The following is a 23,418-nucleotide window of genomic DNA, read 5'->3' as shown; positions in this document are numbered from 1 at the left end:
TTCTCTACAAGTAACTGCCAACTTCCCCACATGAATCAGAGGTGGAGGACTAATGATTTCAGACACAATGTCGTTTATCAAATAGTCACAGAGAACATACGCCCCGCCCGAGGATCGAACTCGCGACCCCGCGATCCGTAGACCCACGTTCTACCTACTGATCTAAGCAGACAAGTACTTTTGATGAAGATCCATTGAAAAATATGGTCTCTAGAGAGGTCACAAGGTTTTTCTATGATTTGACCTATTGACCTAGTTTTCGAAGGTACGTGACCCTGTTTTTAACTTTACCTAGATATCATCAAGGTGAACATTCTCACTAATTTTCATGAAGATCTCATGAAAAATATGGCCTCTAGAGAGGTCACAAGGTTTTTCTATTTTTATACCTACTGGCCTAGTTTTTGACCGCACGTGACCCAGTTTCGAGCTTGACCTAGGTATCATCAAGGTGAACATTCAGATCAATTTTCATGAAGATCCATTGAAAAATATGGCCTCTAGAGAGGTCAAAAGATTTAAATAATTTTAGACCTACTGACCTAGCTTTTGACCGCAGTTGACCCAGTTTCAAACTTGACCTAGATATCATCAAGATGAACATTCAGACCAACTTTCATACAGATTCCATGAAAAGTATGGCCTCTAGAGAGGTCAAAAGGTTTTTTTATTATCTGACCTACTGACCTAGTTTTATAAGGTACGTGACCCAGTTTCAAACTTGACCTAGATATCATCAAGGTGAACGTTCTGACCAATTTTCATGAAAATCATTCTATTTCAAGACCTACTGACCTAGTTTTTGATCTCAGTTGACCCAGTTTCAAACTAGACCTATATATCATTAAAATAAACATTCAGACCATCTTTCATACAGATCCCATGAAAAATATGGCCTCTAGAGAGGTCACAACGTTTTCTCATTATTTGACCTACTGACCTAGTTTTATAAGGCACGTGACCCACTTTCGAACTTGACCTTGATATCAAGGTGAACGTTCTGACCAATTTTCATGAAAATCTTTCTATTTCTAGACCTACTGACCTAGTTTTTGATCTCAGTTGACCCAGTTTCAAACTAGACCTATATATCATTAAAATAAACATTCAGACCAACTTTCATACAGATCCCATGAAAAATATGGCCTCTAGAGAGGTCACAAGGTTTTTCTATTATTTGACCTACTGACCTAGTTTTTGAAGACACGTGACCCACTTTCGAACTTGACCTAGATATCATCAAGGTGAACATTCTGACCAATTTTCATGAAGATCTCATGAAATATATGGCCTCTAGAGAGGTCACAAGCTTTTTCTATTTTTAGACCTACTGACCTAGTTTTTGACTGCACGTGACCCAGTTTCGAACTTGACCTAGACATCATCAAGATGAACACTCAGACCAACTTTCATACAGATCCCATGAAAAATATGGCCTTTAGAGAGGTCACAAGGCTTTTCTATTATTTGACCTACTGACCTAGTTTTTGAAGGCACGTAACCCAGTCTCAAACTTGACCTAGATATCATCAAGGTGAACGTTCTGACCAATTTTCATGAAGATCTTGTGAAATATATGGCCTCTAGAGAGGTCACAAGGTTTTCCTATTTTTAGACCTACTGACCTAGTTTTTGAAGGCACGTGACCCAGTTTCGAGCTTGACCTAGATATCATCAAGGTGAACATTCTGACCAATTTTCATGAAGATCTTGTGAAATACCTGGCCTCTAGAGAGGTCACAAGGTTTTTCTATTTTTAGACCTACTGACCTAGTTTTTGAAGGCACGTGACCCAGTTTCGAACTTGACCTAGATATCATCAAGATGAACATTCTGACCAACTTTCATAAAGATCCCATAAAAAATGTGACCTCTAGAGTGGTCACAAGCAAAAGTTTACAGAAGGATGCATGCACGCACGCACGCATGGACGGACGTACGACGGACACCGCGCGATCACAAAAGCTCACCTTGTCACTTTGTGACAGGTGAGCTAAAAAGTTACTAAATATAAGCTATTTGTAGTAACGTAAAAGGAAAGTAATTAAAAAGAAAATTATTGTAAGTGAACAAAAGAAGGATCTGCCAAATAAATCTGTTGACATAAATGAAATTTCAGATCAGTATCTTCATTAGTTAAGGAGATACACCCATGTTAATTTGAAATAAAGGGAGGTAATTTGACATAAAATCAGTCCATAGTTAAATACCCTGATTGGCTCAGTCCAACTAATGACAATAATGAAATTTCAAATAAGTCCTGTAAGTACTTACTGATATAAATCCTTTTTGATTACAATCAGGGGAGGTAATCAGATATAAAAATAACTCTGAACCTACGCTTGGATCTGATTTGTCATGGAATCCAAGAATTATTGTTGTTGAAGTTATTTTGGAAGTTTGTATCAAATAAAACCATAAATGAAGTCTCTATATGGCTGCAAAGGCCAAAATAGCCCATTTTGGACCTTTAAGGGGCCATAACTCTGGAACCCATAAGGAAATCTGGCCAGTTTAAGAAAGGAATCAAGATCTTGTTGTGATACAAGTTGTGTGCAAGTTTGGTTAAAATCGAATAGTAAATGAAGCTGCTATTGTGCAGACAAGGTCAAAATAGCTAATTTTGGCCCTTTCAGGGGCCATAACTCTGGAACCCATCATGGGATCTGGCTGGTTCAACTAAGGAATCAAGATCTTATGGTGACACAAGTTTTGTGCAAGTTTGATTAAATTTAAATCATAAATGAAGCTGCTATTGTGCAGACAAGGTCAAAATAGCTAAGTCTGACCCTTTCAGGGGCCATAACTCTGGAACCCATAAAGGAATCTCGCTAGTTCAAGAAAGGAACCAAGATCTTATTGTGATACAAGTTGTGTGCAAGTTTGGTTAAAATAAAATCATAAATGAAGCTGCTATTGTGCAGACAAGGTCAAAATAGCTAATTCTGGCCCTTTCAGGGGCCATAACTCTGGAACCCATAATGGAACCTGGCCAGTTCAAGAAAGGAACCAAGATCTTATGGTGATACAAGTTGTATGTGTGCAAGTTTGGTAAAAATCAAATCATAAATAAAGCTGCTATGGTGCAGACAAGGTCAAAATAGCTAATTTTGGCCCTTTCAGGGGCCATAGCTCTGGAACCCATAATGGGAACTGGCCAGTTCAAGAAAGGAACCGAGATCTTATGGTGATACAAGTTGTGTGCAAGTTTGGTTAAAATAAAATCATAAATGAAACCACTATCGTGCAGACAAGAAATTGTTGACGGACGCACGCACACACTGACGGACGACGGACGAAAGGTGATCACAAAAGCTCACCTTGTCACTATGTGACAGGTGAGCTAAAAAAACAGACTGTCAATGCATAAAGGGCAAAAATATGGAACCTGATTCTTATTGACACACAGCCTCATTAACTCAAACATTTAGGCAACTAAAAACAAAAGTTCCATACAAGTGAATGTTTGACCCCTCAGTGAGGCCTTGACCTTCATGACAGGAATGCAACACATGTTCCCTTGAGGTTATTATCCCTGCCAAATAAAAATAAGACTGCTCCATGCATGTCACAGTTATGGCCTTCACAAGATGCTATATGACCGCTGACCATTAAGTGTGACCTTGACCTTAGAGAAAAAAGGCCTAGGGTTTGTGTGTGACACTCTGTTTCATTCAGGCAACCACCTTCTCTAAATAAAAATAAGACTGCTTCATGAATGTTGAAATTAGACAAGCTCTAAAAGGACCTTTGACTTCTAAGTATTACTTTGACCTATAAAGTAGGGCTTGGGATTGCGCATGACACTCTATATCATTGAGGAAAACATTTATGCTAAATAAAAACTAAATAATACCCCCGAGATGCTGCAAATACTGGGAAACATGCTACATGTAGTTTTATGTAAATCTTCCAAGCAGATTAGAGGCTATGGTACCATCACAAAATTAAGCTGTCAGACCTTTTACATTCAAGTGTGACCTTTGACCTAACAACCTGGGTTGTGTGCTCTGCATGTCATCTTAATGAAGGAAATAACTGAAGCAAGTTTAATGAGAATATTCCCAGTGGTATAGAAAATATGGAATGGACAAGAATTTTAGACTATCTGACTTGACCTTGGACCTCACGACCTTGAATGTGTACTCTGTAATAGTCTGTATGACATCTTGGTGAGATAAATCTTAAAAGCACTTTAGGCCATATGAAAGAAAAGTTGTTAAGCTATTAAACATCTGACCTCTCTAACCTTGACCTCAAACCTAGTGACTTGGTTGAGTAAATCTGCTAGGTATACATATTACCCATCTGTTGTGCCCAGTTAATGACAGTATCAGCGTCATTGGCCGCTCCCTCCGCAACATAAGCTAACTTATCACCAATTTTCCACCCTATTATAGGGTATAATCCTGTAAACAGTGAGTCAATAAAGACAATACAGTACAATATTATAGGCTAGTTTACCTAATTCTTGTGCCCAATTTATTACAGATCCGGTATCCGTGGCAATGCCCTCTGCTATGTATGTTAATTTATCTCCAATTTTCCACCCTATTATAGGGTATAAACCTGTAAGAACAGAAAAACGTTTCAAAAACTGACTAACAATTTGTTTTACTTCTAATTAAATACCTTTATAAATCATATTTAACTGTAAGTCTGCAGCCTTTAAGTTAAAAACAGCATTTTTTTAGGACACAGCCTATGCAGCTAGGCAACAAAGATCCTTTTTTTTTTAAATGGGTATTTTGAAAACAACTGAACATCAACATCACTGACATCAAACACAAATCTGCAGAGTATAAATTTAAATGGCAAATCTACTCACCAATATTAACCATTTTAACCAATGAGTTCCATCAATGAAATACTGAATATGATTAAAATACACCATAATGCTCAAGGTAACTCAGTAAATTAACACATGCATCACATTCCATCAAGGGTACTGGCCAAAGCCTCTTATGTTTGAGCTGCCTATAAGTTCTTTCTTTTTGAATTTCAGAATTCCTAAAAATATAAGGTATCAGCCAAAACGGAGAATCACTCTGAATCAGTCAATGCTTTTTTTTTATTTCAGAATTCCTACAATACTTAGTATCAGCAAAAAACAGAGAAGCAGTCCACTTGTCTTTTCTTTTAATTTCAGAATTCCTAAAAATACGGGGCATCAGCCAAAACAGAGAAGCAGTCTACAATATTTTTCCATTACAGCTTCTTTTGTTGTGGGCCTACTTTACGTTGCATGGCTCTATGGCTGTGCTTTGGTGCTCTGTGCCTCCGGGAAATATACCCTTACCTTTTATCTTATATATGTTTTATTTAAAGTCAAAAATCCTAAAACAGTAGGGTAGCTTGGGACTTCCTGCCAAAACAGAGAAGCAGTCTATATGTCATTTTTTTAATTCCAGAATTCATAAAAAATATAAGATAGAAGCCAAAACAGAGAAGCAGTATATGTCTTTTTTTAAATTTCAGAATTCCTAAAAATATAAGGCAGTAGCAAAAACTGATGTCAGGAAAATATGGTAAGTTAAAATGGCTTACCAGCTATTGAAGCATGGGGACTTTCTCCTGTATTGAGGTCGATAAACATCCCAGTTCCTAATGTACATTTTATGTCCCCTACATCAAAGCAACATTCTCCAAACATTGATGCACTCTGGTCTCCAACCTGTTGTAAATTAGATATTACAGCAACTGTAACCTTACTCATGTATTGAAGTTTTTTTTTTTTTTATATACTGGTATGTATTTAAAAGGATTATGTAGAAATGATTTTCTGTGAAAAAACTCATTCTCAAGGAGGACTACTTTTCACAGATTTCATGGTAGAATCAATTCACAAAATTAAATCCAAATGAACAAGTTAAATTCAAACTCATTTTATGTTCAAAAGTTGAAATTCATAAATTCATATCCCCACATATAACAAGTTTACAAGTTTTGCTCACACACACAAATTTCCAAGCATACAAAGTAAATTATTTTAAATTACAGTAATTCAAACTCCTTTCAGATGCAAAATAGATAAAAGATTAACTTTTAAAACATTGTCACGAATATCACACACATTGTGGAAATTAAAAGAACAATAAAATGGGAATGCATAAAAGGGAGTGATCAATAATAATATGAGCCGCGCCATGAGAAAACCAACATAGTGCGTTTCCAACCAGCATGGATCAAGGCCAGCCTGCATATCTGCGCAGCCTGGTCAGGATCCATGCTGTTCGCTTTCAAAGCCTATTACACTTAGAGAAACTGTTAGCGAACAGCATGGATCCTGACCAGACTGCGTGGATGCACAGGCTGGTCTGAGTCCATGCTTGTTGCAAAGCCACTATGGTGGTTTTCTCATGGTGTGGCTCAATTATGTAAAAATAAGAAACTTACGAGACAAGTGATTGGTATACTGCTGCCAAATACTGCTTCATCTACATGACCAAACAACCCACTGAAATAACACATACAGAAAGCTATGATACACATGCATATATCCCATCTGTACATTTATGTTAAAAGTCAAACATGATGGAAAGGATCAGAGATAATTACAATTATTCTTGCATGCCGAACTGGAATTTCCGACGGCAAACCCAATATTCCATCCCCTGTGCCAGAAGACTCCCGCCCTGTAAATGATGCATACCAAACTGCATTTTTTGTGTTAGCTTTGTGCTTTATTACATATTTTTATGTTAAACTGGAAAAAATCAAATACCTTGACATCTGCTCTTTGTTCCTTATGGTATAGTTCTCCATTAAAATGTCTTTTTTTTAACAAGACTCTACCAAAAATAAAACTAAACTGAAACTCCATGTTGTTGCAATTCTTTGAAGTGTCATTTTACTTACGGACGTTTACCATAAGACTTAGAATGCCTTGAAGAAAAACTCACTTTTTTTATTATTTGCAGAATATGGTATGCAAGAAAAATAATCTATCACATATTGAAGATACAAATCAGAATATATGGCTCTTGCGTAACAGTTTTGGAGATAACTTGGCAAAGCCTTGTTACCACTTAAACAGTTACACTCAAGATTCCCATCTGCAACTACAATCAGTGGAAGATTATTATATGACAGACGCGGCTCAAAGCTTATATGCAGTCTTGCCATTTGTACATTTCAAATCTGTGCTCAGAAACAACCTGTCAAATGCTTCTTGAGCCTTCTGACCAGTCTTCAAACACAGATATATAACACTGAACCCTCTATCCCTTAGGTAATATATATATACTGCTTTTAAATAAAAAAAAAAATTTAAATGACAGTATTATGTAAGACATAAGTAATATACACATACAAAAATCTAGTGCATATAATATGACACTTTTTTGAGCTGTATGCTACTGACCTGGTGGGTAAAACTTCTGGAAATATGTTCATTGGAATGTTAACTAATCCACACACTATATTACTCCATGCTACCTACATATAAAAACATTTTATACAGATGAGTTAATACACCTGAGCATTAATTACCTCCTTATGGTGAATATAAAATCAATTTAATAATCTATATTTTCAGTATGACATTTTTCCCTTTCTTTTCAAATAAGATTTCAGATCAATTTTCAGATAAAGGTTCAAAACTGACCTGTTATCTAAAAGAGTAAAAAACTATTCCCTCAGGTCCCAGTGACTTGTCTTAGATCTATTTAAATGAAACTTGAAGATATCAAATTTAATATCCAACTAAATTAGGCACTGACCTGATGGTCTATGATAATCATGCTATCTGTAAGGTTATTTGAAACAAAAAACAGCTGAATTTTATATAACAACAAACATTAGTACCCAGTCACACTAATAGCAAAGAGGACAAAGTCTCAGCCACTAAAAAAGAAGAACTCATAAAGATGTCTCTTTTGGAATTAATTTTAGACATTTATGATTAATTAAAATAATCAATTGTGGGTATCAAATGTTGGAAATCAATGCATACCTGGAAAGGATCATACAATCCTGTGGCACTGGCACAAGAATAGTCTGTAGCATGTACTCTACTTCCTGTCAGTTTCCATAGCAACCATGATTCTATACAACCAAACATTACCAATCCATCAGTAGCCTTCTTTCGCAACTATATGAAAGAAATAATACTGCTTAATTCCCATATTTCATAATTCTTGTTAGTGCTGTTAACTCATCTATGACTCTGTGATAAAGAAAAAGCACCTTCAACAAAAAAAAAGTACAGTCCACCCTCTTTACAGCAAAGAATGCTGGAAGAGTAATTTTTTCTTTCACAAAGGTTGTTATTTCAAAGTGATTAATTGATAAAGAAACCAGGCCTCATTTTATTAATATCTGCTTTTATACAGAGAGATATTGCTATTCAAAAGTGTTATTAAAAGATATTATAATGTCACAAATTAAGATTTAGGCCAAAATGTCAAATTCACAGAGACAGAAATTTGTGGCTGAGCACTCCTTCCTTTCATGGGTTAAAAAGGAATGGAGTTTGGTATGTCTACAGAGTTTTACATTCTGTAGATAGATGAAACTCTAAATTTCACAAAAATGAGTCCCCAGTGAATAATAATGATTTTGTTTTATTAAAAAAAAAAAACAGCAGAATCATCGATACTTACATCAGGAATGTTGTCTAACAACCAGAGTAATCTCAAAGTAACCTGCAAGAAGTAAACTCAAATCTACTGTCACGTTTACTTCATAATTAACATCAAATATTGTCGACAGTGTAGTTTTCACAGCACTTCTGTTTTACCCTTTGAAAGGCAACAGAAAAAAAATTAAATTATTAAAATTTTATGCATCATTATTGGTTATACTGTTGGAAATGATGCAATTAAACATTCTCTAGTTTTGAACTTGCTTGTCAGTCTGTTCCAGGATATTACCAAAAAAAAACAACAAAACAAATGAAATAAATATATAAAACTATTACAAACATTATCCAATCTAAATTAAAGCATAACAATGGCATCTCACAGAGAGAAAGGTATGGTAGAACCTTGGATTAGCACAATTTATGCTACACTCAAACTGCGAAATTTCATTCTATCATAAAACTATTTACATTTAATTTAAGATGTGATTGTATAATGATCATAACACAAGTGTTTATTGCAATATATCCCTAAGACTTTCTGGTGGAAGTTACATGGTCAATAAAGTATGTTTGTTCCAAGGGCCTTGACTTTTAAAGAATCATTTAGGAATTATTTGATATTGTTGATAATTTAGATCTTATTACTAAAGTTTAAGTTTAGAAATCAATAATCTAATATTCAATATGCTACAGCTCCTTATTTGAAACAATAACACAAAGGTGACAAAGCATACAAATAAAACTGAAAACAACTTTTTCCAAGTTGCATTCACTTCAGAGACACTGACACTTCTTTTGTCTAAATAAAATATTCCAATGTTCTTTTTTCAAATCAAAGGTGTTTTTTAGAGTTTCCATGATGAATTTTAAAAAAAAGCTCTACTTTACCTTAAATTTTCCTCGTATGTTTTGCTACTCAGTGCTATTTTTTCAAAAACAGGAAATTATTGTCATACAAGTGTACTGAGGCTATAAGAAAACTATTTTTACCTGAGGAGACATAAATTTTAACACACTTGCTGACAAAAATCTTTTCTTTCTTGTAAATGTATGTAAAAACTTTGATCCACCATTTAATGCCTGAAAAACAGAAAAGAATTCTACATATTAAATACTATTCATAGAGAACAAGTACCAAAGCAGATCTTGATAAAGGCATGCTGTGAAATCATTTAATGTTGTGGACATGAAATTTCATGATTTTGGCAAAAAAGTTGTTTTCACGAGGACACAATCTGGTGATTTCAAATTCTGGATACAATATAAAATTTGTTTTTTAGGATTTAATTTTGTGCATTGACACAACCATGAAATCCCACACGACTAATAATTTCACACGGTATTTACTTCATTATGCAAGTGAAAAAATTTTACTTCTTCCAAATAAACAATCTACAGTCATTTGCCATATCTGGCATCTCATAAAAACTAGTCTGTGACCAACTTTCATTTTCTTTTAGCAACTCCATAATATCAGAAACTTGATATCAACGAATTTTAATCAGCGTGTTGTTTTATGCATAAACACATGGTTGATTATGTATGTGAGAGCATAACACGGTATGGTAAAATCCCTTCTATCCTAAATATAACGTGGAAGATCCAAAATGACATGTGGCAGTTTACATACAATAACTTCTTCTCAAATGCCATTTTAGCACTCTTCAGTCATTTATACGTAATCAAGGGAACTGCTGATAGTCATTACAAGTTTACTTCCTCAACCCTTACCCTGCTAAATTTCTCCATTAACTATTAAAAGGGGTGCTTGCCAAAAAATACTGACTGAATGGCGAACAGTGCAGATCATGATCACACTGCATGGATGTGCAGGCTGATCATGATCTAAACTAGTCGCAAAGGCAGAATCAATCGTGTCCAGCATGATATGGGTTAAAAGATATTTTGCAATACATTACTTGCCTTCAATGTAAGTGAAGTATTCCATGATTTGACGTAATCTCTGGCTCTCAAATCTTGCCATGTTATAAAATTATGGTAAGGTTTTCCCGTCTCTCTGAAAAGCAACATAAAGATGTTGGTACTGAAGGTACAAGAACACAGACAATTCTATCTATGTGACTTTTGTATTGAAAATTATACAGTTGGAAAACAAAATTGTATTTGGTGCAGATGCCACTGAAAACTTTGTTATATATTGTAAATCGGCTTTACATAAAAACTTTCTCGGATAAAACAATGGCTGAGGAAGTGTAATTTGGAGAAATAAACATATGGTTTACTTTGATGGTGATTTGTCAGGATCATAATTATGATAAACTTATGAGATGTTTTTGCCTCTACAATTTTAATGTGGGTAGTGTTTTTCCTAGGCATTTTCAGCGTGGCGCCGCGCCATGCCCCTTTTCCCGCGCGCCACGCTGCCCTCCAAGAGGTCCGTATGCGCCACGTGCCTTTTGAATTGCCCACTTACAACTAATTATCATAAAAATGTCATTGTGTTAATAATTTCTTACCCGTAATTAATGAATGACACACGACACAGGAAGCCGGCTCGTGTATTTCACGATTCGCATAGCGGGTGACATGAATCGAGTGACGTAATCATGACAGCGTGTGCTCGCTTTTCGGTCACTTTATCTTTGATCAATATTGATAACAATTATCAAATTCGAAGTTGAAATCTAATGATTCAAGCGTTATTTTTTCACACTTCGCTGTTTGGAAGTTTAATGCGATATTGCAATATTAATTGTAATAATTAGTTCTGTTAAGATTCAAACATGCCGTCTGCTAAACGTAGGCTCTCGCAATTGGAAAAAGGAAACGCAAAAATTGCCAAAAACAACATGTCAGTGTTTGGATTTTTGTCACGGAATGATTCCGAGTAAGTATCTTTTAAAACCATTTTTTTTTCTCGTAAATTTCTCGTAAAACGATTTATGAATTGTTGTTTGTATTGTCTTTCGTAAAATTCTGGAAAACTGTTATTGATACATGATATCTACAGAGACGCACATACACACGTTTTTCTTTTCTTTTAGTAAACGTATTACTAGTATTATAAATTATGAATATTAAATTAAGCAAATATGTCAAACAATAGAAAAGAAAATGAACGCCGTGAAATGTAAATGTCGGCATCGAAACCGCAAATGATTATTAGCATTTTCTTTCGTAAAATATGGGAAAACTATCATTCCTACAAGATATTTACAGGGACGCACATACAAACGAATTTTTATTCTTTTAGTTAACGTATCAACATAAATTAAGAATATTAAACTAAGCAAATGGGTGAAAATAGTAGAAAGATGTACAATATAAAATGAACGCCGTAAAATGTAAATTTCGGCATCGAAACCCGCAAATGATTGCCTCTTACGGAACGTGTGCCTGTATGTGCATAGTCGTATTTTTTGTTGTTGTTGTTTTTTAAATTCTTCTCATGTGGTTGTTTTTAATATTGAGAAAAAATGCATAAGACTGATTATTAGAAGTAGAATATACGTCGTGCGTAAGAAGAAAAAGAAACGGGAACAATTCAAGGCCATTTTTATGATTTTTGTATACTTCCTAGAATTATAAAATCTGTTATTCGGTCTATGCAATTAATGTTTATTTTTGTGTGTTTTTTTTTTCTCTCTCCAGAGCCAGTGCAGACACAACAAACGACAATGCGTCTGTCCCGACCACTGTGCAGCCGAGTCAAGGTACAGAATATCCAGACCTTGATCAAAGAAAGAAAAATTCTGGCCATGGTACCCAGTTCAACACGAAATGGCAAGATGGTCACCCTTTGCTAGTGTGTTAAAGAGATGAGCCCAGATGGGCATAAATTTGAGGCAATGTACTGTTCTGTGTGTAGCAAGTGGTGATTCTTGACCAGAATCTGCTAGATACATATTTAAACTGGAAATATTTGCATTCAATTGTGTGTTGAAGAAAGTTTAGGAAATTAACTAAACAAAGTCAGCAAATTGTATTAACTTCAATAAAATTAATTATAACTGTTTAAAAAATGGCTGTTTAATAAACTATAGTTGGCCAAAGGTCAGAAAGTCAGCAAATTGTATTAACTCATATGTTTCATTTGATATGATGAAGTATTTACAATTAATGATCAATTGTATTAACTTTGATATAATTAATGATCTGTTTGTAAAATGGAAAAAGAAATTGTGTGTTTAAGAATATAAAGTAGGCCTATGTTAAGAAAGTCAACCAATAGTATTAACTGACATGCTTTATTTGATAGGTCTTATGTGTACTATATGAAATAATGTTCTTTTTGTAAAAGAGTGAATTAAATTGTGTGTTTAAGACATTGTTGTTACTTTTTGTTCATCAAAGTTCAATGATCTAAAATGACTGATAAAATGCCCTTTTTGCATAGCGAACCGCGGAAAAGTGCCCTTATGCCCCAGCAGCACCACGCCCCATTCTGGTCCTGGGAAAAACACTAGTGGGAAACGCTTAAATGCTTGAAATAGTAAACACAGTTACCTACTAACTAGACACAAGTGCCATTTTTCGTCAGTATTTCAAGTGTAATGGCAGGCAGTTAACCTAGCCAGTGTTCCTCAATTCTGTACCAATACTAACCTGTTCACCATACGTAACCACAAGCTTCTCAAATTGAGAGCAGAATTTGACTGTGGTCTCTGCAATCCAGTACCAAGGCATGAGTTCTGTTCATAAGTCCAGGAATTAATCATCAAATATAACTAGCATAACTGTGAGAATTTTCTCACACAATCCATGTTATATATAAAAAGGTTTTAATAAATAAAAATGTTACCTGTCCCAGGTAAGGCACGTGTTTCTCTGTACAGCAATGCCAAGGCATGTTACATCACTTACTTTGATACCAGCAGCTGAAATACACATCAATATTATCACACTTAGTGCCATAATTCTCAACATCATTGTTCAGTCTTACTATTACTGATTTCTTTTCATAAATCAATTTATGTTTTCTTCATAGCACAAACATAAGAAAAACCTTGACACCTACTTAATCACAAGATCTCATCATTCTTTACAAATAAAAATATATTCTTATGCCTAAAAATCCTGGAACACAGAATGGTATATAAGAAACTATTTTACAAGCATATTGTTTCAGAAATTTGAATGTGCCATCGAAGAAGGCTGTAACTAGTAGAAATTTGATTGTCTGTCCAAATCTGTTAAGCCAATCAGAGGCAAGCCTGGCAACAGAAATGACAAATTTAACAAAACTTAGTCTTACAATTCTCAATAATAAAATTCATACCACAATATAAAAGAAAGATGGGTGAAAAATAAAAACGAAAGTATTTCAAACCTTTGACAGATTCTTCTACACATGTGACCACCTGACTATAAAGATGTTCTGGGTCCATTTCCGACCATCCTGGCTTCGGATATATTAGCTCAATCTAAAGAAGTAATTAATTCTACATTATTATTGAATTTCTGATAAATTTTACAAACCATCACTTAATGAAGTTTCTACAGTTTCACGTACACTGTTTCAAACTTTATTTTTAGTGTTTGAGTAGAAAGACAGACACAATGAATTTACAAAAAGATTCAAATACAAATGAATGGTTTGACAAGAAACAGATAGTCTGGACAATGACTACATATCAGCTAAATCCAAATTTTCTAGTCTTGAAGAAGTAAATACTCATCTAAATTTGTTAACAAGTTCATCCAATTCTACCTGACAGTGCCAACAGCCTTTATTATACTATATTTAGTTCTTGTACTCCGATACATGTATATCATAAAAGCTGAAGCACTAATAAATTTTAAAGAATAAAATAGAATATAAATATTTATAAGCAAGACAATCTAAATGAAAAGATCATCTCTGATAAAGAAAAAAAATTATGTGTCAACTATGTACTATATACAGACCTTTTTCGAACTTGATGCTTTGATATGTCCGTGGTTATCATATATATGACTACGAAGACTGGTTGTCCCAATGTCAATAGAGACTATAAATGCCTCATGTTTTAGACCCTCGTGTGCTTCCTCCGCCTCATGAACATCTGGTCCTTCTGACATTTTCTGGTTTAGTCTCTGTAATTTAATGAAGTGATTCTGCTTTATTTTACTTACTATTTTCATACATGATTTTTAAAAGGAAACTATTTGAAGAAAATTTCTTGAAGCCCAGAGCCATAAATGCATCATTTATGCAACAATTACACAGACTTTTATCCCTTATTATGTTGGACACGACTGATTCTGCCTTTCAAAAGTGCCTTTGCACTATTCGCCATTCAGTCGTTAACTTTTTAGTTTGCACCCCTTTCAACAGTTAATAGTACTGTCCAATTTGAAAGATGGACAAGTTCATTATAGAAATTCAGCAGGGTAAGGGTTAAGGGCTCCTAAAAATCAGTGATATTTACATGTACAAAATGATACAACTGAAGTTACCGAGATACAAATTGTTGAAAAATGGCCAAAGTTATCATGCACACAGGTACATGTATACTCTGCAGACTGCAGCTAGACTTACAGCGGCTGTGCTGACTACAATGTACCCACCAATATTTTTCTTTACAGATATAGTCATCAAATAACCTAAAACTTTGCCAATGGCTATGAGTCTATCCGCAGATCTAGAGTATCTACAGTGTACATGTATCATGCACTGACTAAATTAGCGCAGAAGTATACAATGGCAAAGGGAGCAAATCACTTAAAAGCACTTAAAATCTGATATTTAGCAAAATGTAATAGATATGTTTTCTATTTCTACAATGTAGAATTTGATTAAGGTAGTTCTGCATGTTTGATAAACCTGAAATGATGGCATAACGTCATTTATCCGGAAAACATAGAATAAAGCCTGGATTCAGCGTACAGAAATGAAAACAATTTCATGATTTAATCGAAACCTGTAAGTAAATTTATTACAATGACACTGTTGCTATATATCTAAAGTCAAAATATGATATTAAAACATATGACATGTTAAAAAATTCAAAATAATGTCTTAAAATTAGTGACAAATGTCGGTTCATTTTAATCATGGTCAAATATCTCAAAAATAAGCGCAAGGACCTATACATTTTACTTCACCAAATTATAGGCCATGTGTTTATTTACAACTGTGAGAAGTTTCATCAAAATCTACACTGTAGAAAAAATTCTATTCGCAAAAATGTTATGAAAGTAAAAACTTCAGAATACACTAAGAAAATCTGGCAAATAGAAAAGATAAGGTTGTGTGCTTGATTTTCTGCTAGACTGGTTTGAAAAGTTTTAACCTCACACAATTAATAATGAGATAATACGAGTCTACAGGAAAATCACAAGTTAGATAACATTTTTGCGAAGACAATTTATTTTACTATAGTAAGTAGATTTTTATGAAATTTCTCATAGAACTTGTTTTTGAGATATTTGCCCATGGTAAAAGAGATCCGCGCATTACAAGCTAATTTTAAGACATTTTTCGAAATTTTTTGATGCAACAGATGTTTTAAGTATCATATTTTAACTTTAGAAAGATAGTAAGGGTAGGCCTAAGGCTCGCCTTTGTAAATTATATAAATTCACTCACTTGTTGCCATAAGTTCAGAAAATTATTTTCATTTCTGTATGCCAAATCCAGGCTTTATTATATGTTTTCCAGATAAATGACATTATGCCATGACTTCTGGTTTATCAAAAGTACAGAATTACCTTAAGTTTAAGATGGAAAGCAGTGAAAATAATTTGTTCAGCTATCCTCTATTCCCTAAAGCACTATAGTCTGCTCTTATTACGGAATAAATAAAATTGTTTAGAGGAGATAAACGCATACTTTGATTTAGTAGCCAATTTAGAATGTTATAAGTTTAAGACACTGTTAGAGGCGGTGGGTTGGGTTTTGTCGACATCAGTCTGACACAGCGAGTACATCGGCCATTTTGAACGGTCACATGATCAAAGTTTTATAGGTGATAAATCCCTGCGATCAAGCCGTATCAAAACCGTCTTTTACACGGTTGGTAACGTATACCAGATATATCCACTGACAGCGCGTAGCAGGGCACGTGCGTATGTTTTATTTTCAGAACTCTTTTTCAAAAAGATGCAATGAAAAATAAGTTCTAAGCAGGGTTAACAAAAACAACAGCATTAGTGCCAGGTGCATGTTATTTATTAACTCGAAATTTCGAGTCACTAACTCGAAATTTCGAGTTAAAGCTCGAAATTCCGAGTTACATATTTCGAAATTTCGAGTTACTAAGTCGAAAATATGAGTTACTAAGTCGAAATACTTCAAGTAACTAAGTCGAAATTTCGAGTAACTAAGTCGAAATTTCGAGTAACTAAGTCGAAATTTCGAGTTCGACGTATTAACTCGAAATTTCGAGTAACGTACTTGAAAATTTCGACTTCGATTCTTGCCCTTTTATTCGCAAAATTTGAACGTCTGTCCGTCTGTCAAATGGACGACTTTTGACTCTTCGAAGTGGAATCACCTATCTACACATCCATATATTGTACCCAATATGTAGAGACTTGAACATATACTACCATACATCAATGTATGACCTACCTCACAACCTCTAGAACTACTCCAGATTTCAAACTATATCCAGGATATATACCTTCATTTACATGTATAGTATGTTCAGATGGTAGAACTCGAACTACGTCGAAAACCTTCCAGATATGGTCAAAATAGTGAAATATTCTAAGTTTGAATACTTCCCGGTCACTGTTTGCCATTCATTCAGTATCATTTTGGTTAGCAACTCTTTTAACAGTTAATGGCACTGTCCAATTTGAAGATGGACAAGTTCATTATAGAAATGAAGCAGGATAATTAAGAGTTAAAAGCAGAGCATTCAGTGATATTTTGTTACTTTTTAAAAATGAGTAGAGGTTATGGAATGAATAAAATAGTAACGTTCCATAATCCGATTTTCTTGAAATTTCAATATGTTATTTACGACATGTTTCTAAACGTATGAGAAACTGCATAATTGTACTACTTGTAGTATGAGACGTATTACCAAAAATACCAAATTGGTGTTAGAAATTTCGATTAGCATATTACACATGTGTAAACGGTTTAATAATAAACAAATATCTAGATTCAGTTTTTCTTATTTTCCATCTCGTACATACTGACACTCCCTTTATCCGTCTTATCCATCTCCCTGTTTCTATTTGTTGCTGGTAAAAGTACCACCATACTGAATACTATCATGCAACTTTCAGCGATCTGGGCAACTGTATTGCAGATATATTTGACTAACAGCCGCACTATTGTATATGCTCAAGCTGTTTTTTGTTACCTTTCGTTTTTGTATGAATACATTATTATACAAGAAATATCTTTAAAAATGATAGTCGGCGAATTGTAATAATGAAAAAAGTTTATGAATTATTTTATCTAACATTCATCTTTCATCTAACATTTTTCAAATTGCAAAACTAAACACCACACTTTAACAATTTAAATGGTTCTCTTTTAATTTTTCCCAAAGGTTTCGTAGGGTTGCAATTTTGTTTCGTTTATCCTTAGACGAATAATTACAGCAGTAGTTTGATGAAGATTCATGAAGCGGTTCATGAGAAGAGGTCATTAAACGTGTTTATATTTTTAGCTAAATTGGTCCCTATCCCCATTGGTAACAAAATAGCAGGAGACCTTACGATATTGTTACACACCGAGTTTGATAAAAATCCATTACATTTTAGTCGTTAATGCGAAGAAAGGCATATCTACTTTTAGCTATAGTGGTCCCTAATAGGGCCCAAGTTCCTACATAAATAAATTTGGAAGAGGACCTTATAATGATGCTCCAGACCAAGTATAACAAAGATCCACCAAGCTGTTCATGAGACGCTGTATAAAGGCATTTCTAGTTTTAGCTCTAGCAGCCACTAAAAGGGGTCAAATGTCCCAGCTGAACAATATTGGCTGCGGGCCTAATAAAGATGCTACAAGTCAAGTTTGATTAGAATACATGAGAAAAAATCAATTAAAGGATTTTTTTATCTCTGATTATTTTTATTTATTTCTAAAATAGGACAATTGATCTCGCTTTAACAAATGCATATTCGCTACTCGTGAATCTTTGGACAATGACGTCACACCTATAAAAAAGTGAAGGTCAAGCAAAACATACAATTGTAATTATTTCAATATTTCTATTTCATAAGCAAAGTTTGACCGTAATCATATTACATAGATAACTGTATGCAACGTACCTTCTTTTCAGTGTAATGAGATTCAGTCATTATATAGTATATATATAATGAAAAAGATTTCAGCTGAGTTCAATATTTGCATACCGTACTAAAGAAATATATTTATATTTAATAAATCAGTTTAATAATTTATAACAAATATATCAAAGCAAACAAGTGCTCATTTTAATATGCAATCTGGATAAGTCATAAAAGCAAGAAACCTTTTCATCTACAGACGACAATTGTAACAAGGAATTTTTTTTAAAAAGCACTTCTCTACATAAAAGACTCTTATCACACCCTTATTCATGTGATACGCAGACCGTATTCAGCTCTTTCTTTAATTTGATAAATGTTGGTATTTGAACAGGTTTTTATCATATTTATTAAACTTACTTATCATTTTGAGATATATCAATATTCTTGCTAAATGTACTGAGCCCGAAAGTTAGCTTTAAAACTGTGAACAGCGTCGTTTAGAATAAACGCTTTGTCTATATTTCACTCAGCGTAGCACAATCAACAGAGTGAAAGAAATTGACACTCTCGTCCAATCAGGCAGAGTGTTGCATAAATCTTCCATTTTGATAAATTATCTAGAATGCGTTATCAAGTAGTTTGATTTGCAAACTGAAGTCACGTGGCATAGGTAACGAAAACGAATTTAGACGGCGTCGCCGAAAAATACTCAAAAAAATATTCAAGGTCTCACCTAATAGCAAAATCCTAGGCGTACAGTAGTTTATCCCCTGTCCAGATATATCTAGTGTACGTTTTCCCACTGCGTTTTAAAATTCAAGGGGGGAAATACAAGAATCTGTTTATTTTTTATAGACGTTTGACATGTTTCACGACAAAGGAACTTGAAATCTAGAAGGGTTAAAAGTTAAGAGAAGCGTAAAAATATTTCATCTCAAGTGAGTCATTTGCAAAATAATTTTTACGCTTGCCTAGATATAATCGTTAACTTTATATGTGTCAGTATAAATAGTCTTTTACGAGTGTGCATATCTATGGGATGATGTTTACTACTTAATATCCTTTATTAATTCATGGATATCATACGTTCATATTGTGATATCATTATCATTAATTATTTGTGCATTTAAAAATATCACAAAAATATTTATAGGCATGATCTATAGTTTGAAGGTTAATATCTTAAATCAGCTTTATTTTACGATATCCTTAATTCAATTAAATGATGTCTTTAACTCAATTCTATGATATCTAAGAATGAATATTTGATATCAAAAAAATGATTTTAAGATATCATTAAATGGATTTCAGGATAATATCAAAAAGCTCGATATTATTATATCGATCACTAAATCTTTTTCAAGATGTCATTCAACAATTCGTGCAATATTTCGTGGGATAAGCGCGAAACTATCGTAACTGTTCATAAATAAAGAATAATGCAACTTATATCCATAAATCACTTAGAAATAGAAGTGTACAAATGTATTTTGCAGAACACATGTAAACTGCAAACTGCTCTCAGTAAATGACTTAACGATACCACAAAGTGAATTTACTGGGTAAATAATTCTTAGTACTTTTTTAAGCTATTTGAAATTTGTAATTGTCGTCGAAAACTTTTTATACTAATTTTCTTAACTTTTCAGAAGAAATAAAAAAAAAAAAAACCTTTCTCATGACAAGAAATTAGAGGATCCGAACTATGTCTTCTACAAGTGCTTAGATTAATTACACTTTTCGCGACACACCTCAGAGTTCTAGTTTCTTCAGTTATTGCACAAGGAGATACCATATGTCCCACTGGTAGCTTCCGTGCGCGGACCCAGCCGATTTTCTCAGGTGGGGTCCGACTACTATGACAAACATATGTCTTTATACACTAAATAATTTAATAATTTGATGTTTTTTTTTGTGGATGTTAGCCGTTTACAGGTACAGGGTTGACTGAATTTATTACAAATTACCTTCCTTTATTTTTTATCTAAATGAATACACCTTAGCAGCTTCTAATGAGATTGGTTTGAAACGTTATTTATGTATTCCGTGGTAAGAAATAGTCATATTAGATAACTCTTGATTGAACATTTATCGATATGAATACTTTACTAATATATTGTTTTATTGTACTCTGTATCTTCTACATGCATATACCAATGCATGATTACCTCCCCTGATTTTAATAAAAATGGATTTATCTCGGTAAATATTTATAGAACTCATTCAATAGGAGGATACTACGTCATCGCGCACCTGCTAAAACGATCGTCCGCGGACACCAAAGTTAAACAAACCCGTCGCTCGGAAAGTAAAATTTGATCTTTATTTATCAACACTGACTTTTTGCAAAATCTCTTTCGGTGCATCGAAGAACTATATGTCTTATAGTGTCCCAGGTGTATATACTTTTCTAACAGTCCTTGTAGTTTTATAGATTAGGGCCTACGATGTTTAAAAAAAAATTCTCAAAGATCCACTGCGTAGACGGACCCATAGATTTGCATGTCTGGCTTAATAGCCGCTTATACAACCGTGCACGAGCTCGAACAACTGTTGTCGGGTCTTCAAAAATGCCCATACACTATCATCAACGTTCAAGTTTGTCCCATGGTTATGTATTTAGGATGTTTGGAGAGAAAATTTAAAAAGATCCATCATGTAAACGGCTGATGAAAAGATCCACCATGTAAACGGGTGATAAAAAAATGATCCACCAGGATGTAAATTAACCTGAACTTCCCCCTTTACTTTTTTTCTGGTTATGCTGATATTATTTTAATAAATATTAATTGTATATTTCAGAAAATGTTCGTCTGTGCTCTATGCGCTAAAGAATATAAAAGCAAGTCTGGTTTAATTAAGCACGAGAAGAGGCATGCGGGCGTTGGCAAGCATAAATGTCTTCAATGTGGTATGCTTGCCTTCTCCAGAAAAGACTTCGAGACGCACATAGCCAGGCACAGCAATGACAAACTATATGTATGCACCAAATGTGGTATGTTATTAAGCAATGGCGATTTCTTTTGTATATTCTATTAGTTCATTGCTGATTTAATAGCATCCGAAATATTATGACTGATCATCTTTATAAACATAGGTCAAAGACGTATAAACGTAGGTCAGTTACAATTCATTACGTCTCGTGACCGAAACCCGGTCTCGTTAGCTTTCAAAATAAAATCTCACTATTTTCACCTACAGTTTTGATTATTTATTTTATATACACATCTAGTGTACTTATCATATGAATGAAAAGAAATAAAATATTCCTTCAAAATCTTTCAAGTATGACAAGTTAAAATCACTTAAGTTTCAACATACTCAAATTTTGCTTCTTCACTATGCTAGATCTATATGCTTATACAGTTAGTTAACGGAATGGCATATCTCAATTCCTAACAACAAAATTATTTTTAAAAAGTGTTTGGACATTATCATTAATTCCAGTTTCTGTGAAGACTTATCATTATTTAGACGCATTTGAAGTGATGATAAGATGCTTTAAATGTATTTTCAATGGTCCCCAAGTCGAACTGTTAAAATGATGCAATAATAATGACACCACACCTGTTCCCGTAGTTTGATTTAAGACTTAGTGTAATGATATTAGTAATGCTAGCGCAAAAGATACTTACATTATCTACTTTAACCTTTTCAGGCAAGACATTTAAAACGCAAAAAGACATGCAAGATCACTCAAGGCTAGAGGATTCTGATGGGAAATATGAGTGTTACACCTGCGGGTCAAAGTACAAGAAGAACTCGGACCTAACGGAGCATCAGAACCCATCAGAATCCTCTAGCCTTGAGTGTACTAACTGTACAAAAATGCAGCATTTGAGCCTAGGACCCTCAAACTTGGTATGGAAATTGGCCCTGAAAAGGTCAAAAGGGACTGTTACAAGAAAATGTTTATCCTGCTGATATTTAATGCGTATGCCTATGTGCTCTATGTCAAAACTTGATCATATCATTTTGAGCAATGGTACTCAGGTGAGCGATATAGGGCCATCATGGCCCTCTTGTTATGATTTTCCAGGGCGGGTGAGGGGAGGGGTCCGCGCATGGGTTCATAATGGCGAGCCTAGTAATGGTAGTTTGGTGCGAGAACGAGACCACAATGGAGGAGCGTAACAACTGTACCTTTGTGACGGGGAGACCGAGACAACAATAGTGATACGTCACAGTGCAAATTGCGCGAAAAACCAATGGAAGCACGTAACAATGGTAGCTTAATGACAAAGAAAACAAAACTATAATGGAGATACGTAACAACTAGCTTGCTGACGGCGAGAACGAGACGACAATTGAGGTACGTAACAACTTTAGCTTGGCGAAAGACGACAATGAAGAAGCTTGGTTACGGCGAGACATAGACAACAATATACGTACGTCACAGTATAAATTAAACGAAATATATATTTAAAAAAAATCAAACAAAATGGAGTGTTTGTCACTTGGTGACGGTCAGAACGAGACGACAATGGAGGTACGTAACAACTGTAGCTTAGTGACGGCCAGAACGAGACGACAATGGAGGTACGTAACAACTGTAGCTAGGTGACGGCCAGAACGAGACGACAATGGAGGTACGTAACAACTGTAGCTAGATGACGGCCAGAACGAGACGACAACGGAGGTACGTAACAACTGTAGCTTGGTGACGGCCTGAACTGTAGCTTGGTGACGGTCAG

The 23,418-nt window shown here is 34.4% G+C and overlaps 1 protein-coding gene across 2 annotated transcripts in view; it reads right to left on the bottom strand.

Annotated features, from left to right (window-relative positions):
- LOC123554454 (putative glycerol kinase 5) overlaps window positions 1–23,418 on the bottom strand; it is a 47,960-nt gene that overhangs the window by 9,825 nt on the left and 14,717 nt on the right. The window contains exons 1-12 of one of the 2 annotated variants that reach the window (XM_045344618.2): window positions 16,359–16,470; window positions 14,453–14,620; window positions 13,875–13,968; window positions 13,347–13,422; window positions 10,508–10,601; window positions 9,575–9,664; window positions 8,604–8,645; window positions 7,955–8,092; window positions 7,364–7,437; window positions 6,397–6,457; window positions 5,548–5,674; window positions 4,465–4,569 (exon numbers count right to left, since the gene is read on the bottom strand). In XM_045344618.2, the coding sequence (XP_045200553.2) occupies window positions 4,465–4,569; window positions 5,548–5,674; window positions 6,397–6,457; window positions 7,364–7,437; window positions 7,955–8,092; window positions 8,604–8,645; window positions 9,575–9,664; window positions 10,508–10,601; window positions 13,347–13,422; window positions 13,875–13,968; window positions 14,453–14,605 (1,054 nt within the window). In that variant the 5' untranslated portion in view covers window positions 14,606–14,620; window positions 16,359–16,470. Of the gene's footprint in view, window positions 1–4,464; window positions 4,570–5,547; window positions 5,675–6,396; window positions 6,458–7,363; window positions 7,438–7,954; window positions 8,093–8,603; window positions 8,646–9,574; window positions 9,665–10,507; window positions 10,602–13,346; window positions 13,423–13,874; window positions 13,969–14,452; window positions 14,621–16,358; window positions 16,471–23,418 lie in introns of those variants that run through there. The other variant, XM_053548081.1, reaches the window with a different exon arrangement.

This window comes from Mercenaria mercenaria, chromosome 7 (assembly GCF_021730395.1).
Source record: "Mercenaria mercenaria strain notata chromosome 7, MADL_Memer_1, whole genome shotgun sequence".
NCBI classification, from domain to species: Eukaryota; Metazoa; Mollusca; class Bivalvia; order Venerida; family Veneridae; genus Mercenaria; species Mercenaria mercenaria.
The sequence above is the reverse complement of the archived record's forward strand: the minus strand, read 5'-3'. Positions and strand labels throughout refer to the sequence as shown.